Below are 2,234 nucleotides of genomic sequence, written 5' to 3'. Positions count from 1 at the left end.
CAGTTGAAGTAAAATGGTCCCTGTCAGCTGCCTCCAAGGTCTATTCCACCGCTCGGCTTTTCATTAAATCCAGTCCTCCTGTCTGTCACGCCCAGAGCCCGCCCCCCGACAGGCACCGTGAGCCGTCCCGGAGCCCCAGGTGAAGGGCAGGTGCAGAGGAGAGAGACACAGAGGGAGGTTTATGCTGTTAACCCCAGGGGTCACTCACAGCTGGAGTTCCAGCGGTAACAGCGCTGCAGTTTATTCCTTGCTCGCCACGCCGCAGGATCAGTCCCTCTTTGGCGTGTAGCTGCGGGAGAAGGGGGAGACTCCCTGTCGCTGACTCCCGCAGGGCTCAGAGAGACAGAAAAGGGACTGAGAGACGCTGCTGTTCCGCCGTGAAGATGGGAACGACCCCGGGCTCAGGGATTGTGCTGATTTTTGTTCTGCGTGAGTGAGGTTCCCGTTTCCCCACCTCTCTCTCGTTCTAGCTCCATCTGTCCCGACACACACATCTACTCTCTCTCTCTCTCTGATTCTCGCCTCTGTGTGGTCCGTCATCCTCTCTCCCTAGCTCTTGTTAGCACCCGTGACAGCCACAAGAACAGGGCGCGCGTTGGTGACAGGGAGTAAACCCACAGAGTCCCCAAGACGTTTCAGGCCCGCTACTTTAATTCTGTTTCTGGTTTTCTCTCCTAGTGTCCCCGGGCAGAGCCGAGATCCAGCAACCGGGTACCGCAGAAGGTGTGGAGGGAGCCGAGCTGAACTTCACCTGCTCTCACCCCTCAATCAAGACGAATGAGAATGTAGTTTGGTACCGGCAGTTCCCGAACCGAGGACCCGAATTTATAGTTTCTGGACACCGGGAAATCACTCATATCCCCGACCCCGAGGGAGCTTTGCATGTTTCTGGAGACAGAAAGTCCAGCGCCCTAACCCTGAGCAGGGCGTGGCTGGCAGACGCTGCGCTGTATTACTGCGCTCTGAGAGACACAATGTGACAGCCAGGGGCTGGTCCCGGACAAGAAGTATCGCACTGCGGCCTGTTGTGTGCGTAGGCGGTGGGAGGGGTGAATGTGGAGTGCGTTTCCATGAGCTGGAGGAAAGAGGGGCGATTAGGGGAGATAAAAGAGATGAATAAAACATTTGGGGGCACATTTTCCAAGGTCTTGGTGCGCCTAACTATTTACTGAGAACTTTTCCAAAGGATCAAATCCCATTTCTCTCCTAAGAAAATCTGCTTCAGGGAGAACTGTGAAGCACAGTAAGTGAAAAGAAACAGACCTTTCCCATTGCATCTGCAAGGAGGCTATTTTGATACAAAGAGAGGAATAGATAGATACAGCGTTGTTGTAGCCCCGTTGGACGTAGGATATTAGACAGTCAAGGTGGGAGAGGGAATATATTTTATTGGACCAACTTATATTGGTAAGAGAAACAGGTACAGGAGTTGGTCCAATAAAATATATTACCTCAGCCACCTTGTCTGGGAAGGTTAGAGAAGGAGAGAAGGAGACAGAGAGAAGGAGACAGAGAGATGATGAAGAGAGAGAGAGAGCGAGAGATCCAGGAGAGAGATAACACACAACACCATCCTCTCATTGCATTTGTGAAATGGACACAAATATTACTAGGAAAAAAAGACTGGTAAGTTTAGCAAATACTGTTCTGCAAATGAATTTTCCCCATACAGAAAATAAGAGCACATGGAGTCTAAATTAATAAAATGTCACTAAACATCCCCGTAACACCCGCCTTTTCCAGTTGGTCAGGGAATTTCTCAGGGGGCACCTCACTTGGGAAAGTCACAGTAAAAAGAACAGGAGGACTTGTGGCACCTTAGAGGTTAACACATTTATTTCAGCATCAGCTTTCGTGAGCTACAGCTCACTTCATCGGATGTATGCAGTGGAAGTGAGCTGTAGCTCAGGAAAGCTCATGCTCAAATAAACGTGTTAGCCTCTAAGGTGCCACAAGTCCTCCTGTTCTTTTTTGGGAATACAGACTAACAGGGCTGCTCCTCTGAATCCTGTCACAGTAAAAAGATTTCTGAGCGGCATCTCCCCCCCTCCCCCGCCAGCGCGGAGCCCGCCCCCCGACAGACACCGGGAGCCGTCTTGCAGCCTCAGAGCAAGGGCAGTTGCAGTCAATAGCGGAGAGACACAGAGGGAGGTTTATGCGGTTAACCCAGGTGTCGCTCACAGCTCGAGTTCCCACAGTAGCCCCACTGCGGACTTTGGCTCGTAGCTGCGGGG

General features: G+C 51.7%; 1 gene segment (V, D, J or C); it reads left to right on the top strand.

Annotated features, from left to right (window-relative positions):
• The first annotated feature begins 383 nt into the window (after positions 1–383).
• LOC140896820 (T cell receptor alpha variable 4-like) lies at positions 384–980 on the top strand. The segment is given in 2 exon segments: positions 384–429; positions 679–980. Coding segments are annotated over 2 exon segments (348 nt in total).
• Positions 981–2,234: the final 1,254 nt, after the last annotated feature.

Source organism: Lepidochelys kempii, chromosome 13, assembly GCF_965140265.1.
Source record: "Lepidochelys kempii isolate rLepKem1 chromosome 13, rLepKem1.hap2, whole genome shotgun sequence".
Taxonomy (NCBI): Eukaryota; Metazoa; Chordata; order Testudines; family Cheloniidae; genus Lepidochelys; species Lepidochelys kempii.
This window is presented reverse-complemented; position numbering and strand designations above follow the sequence as displayed.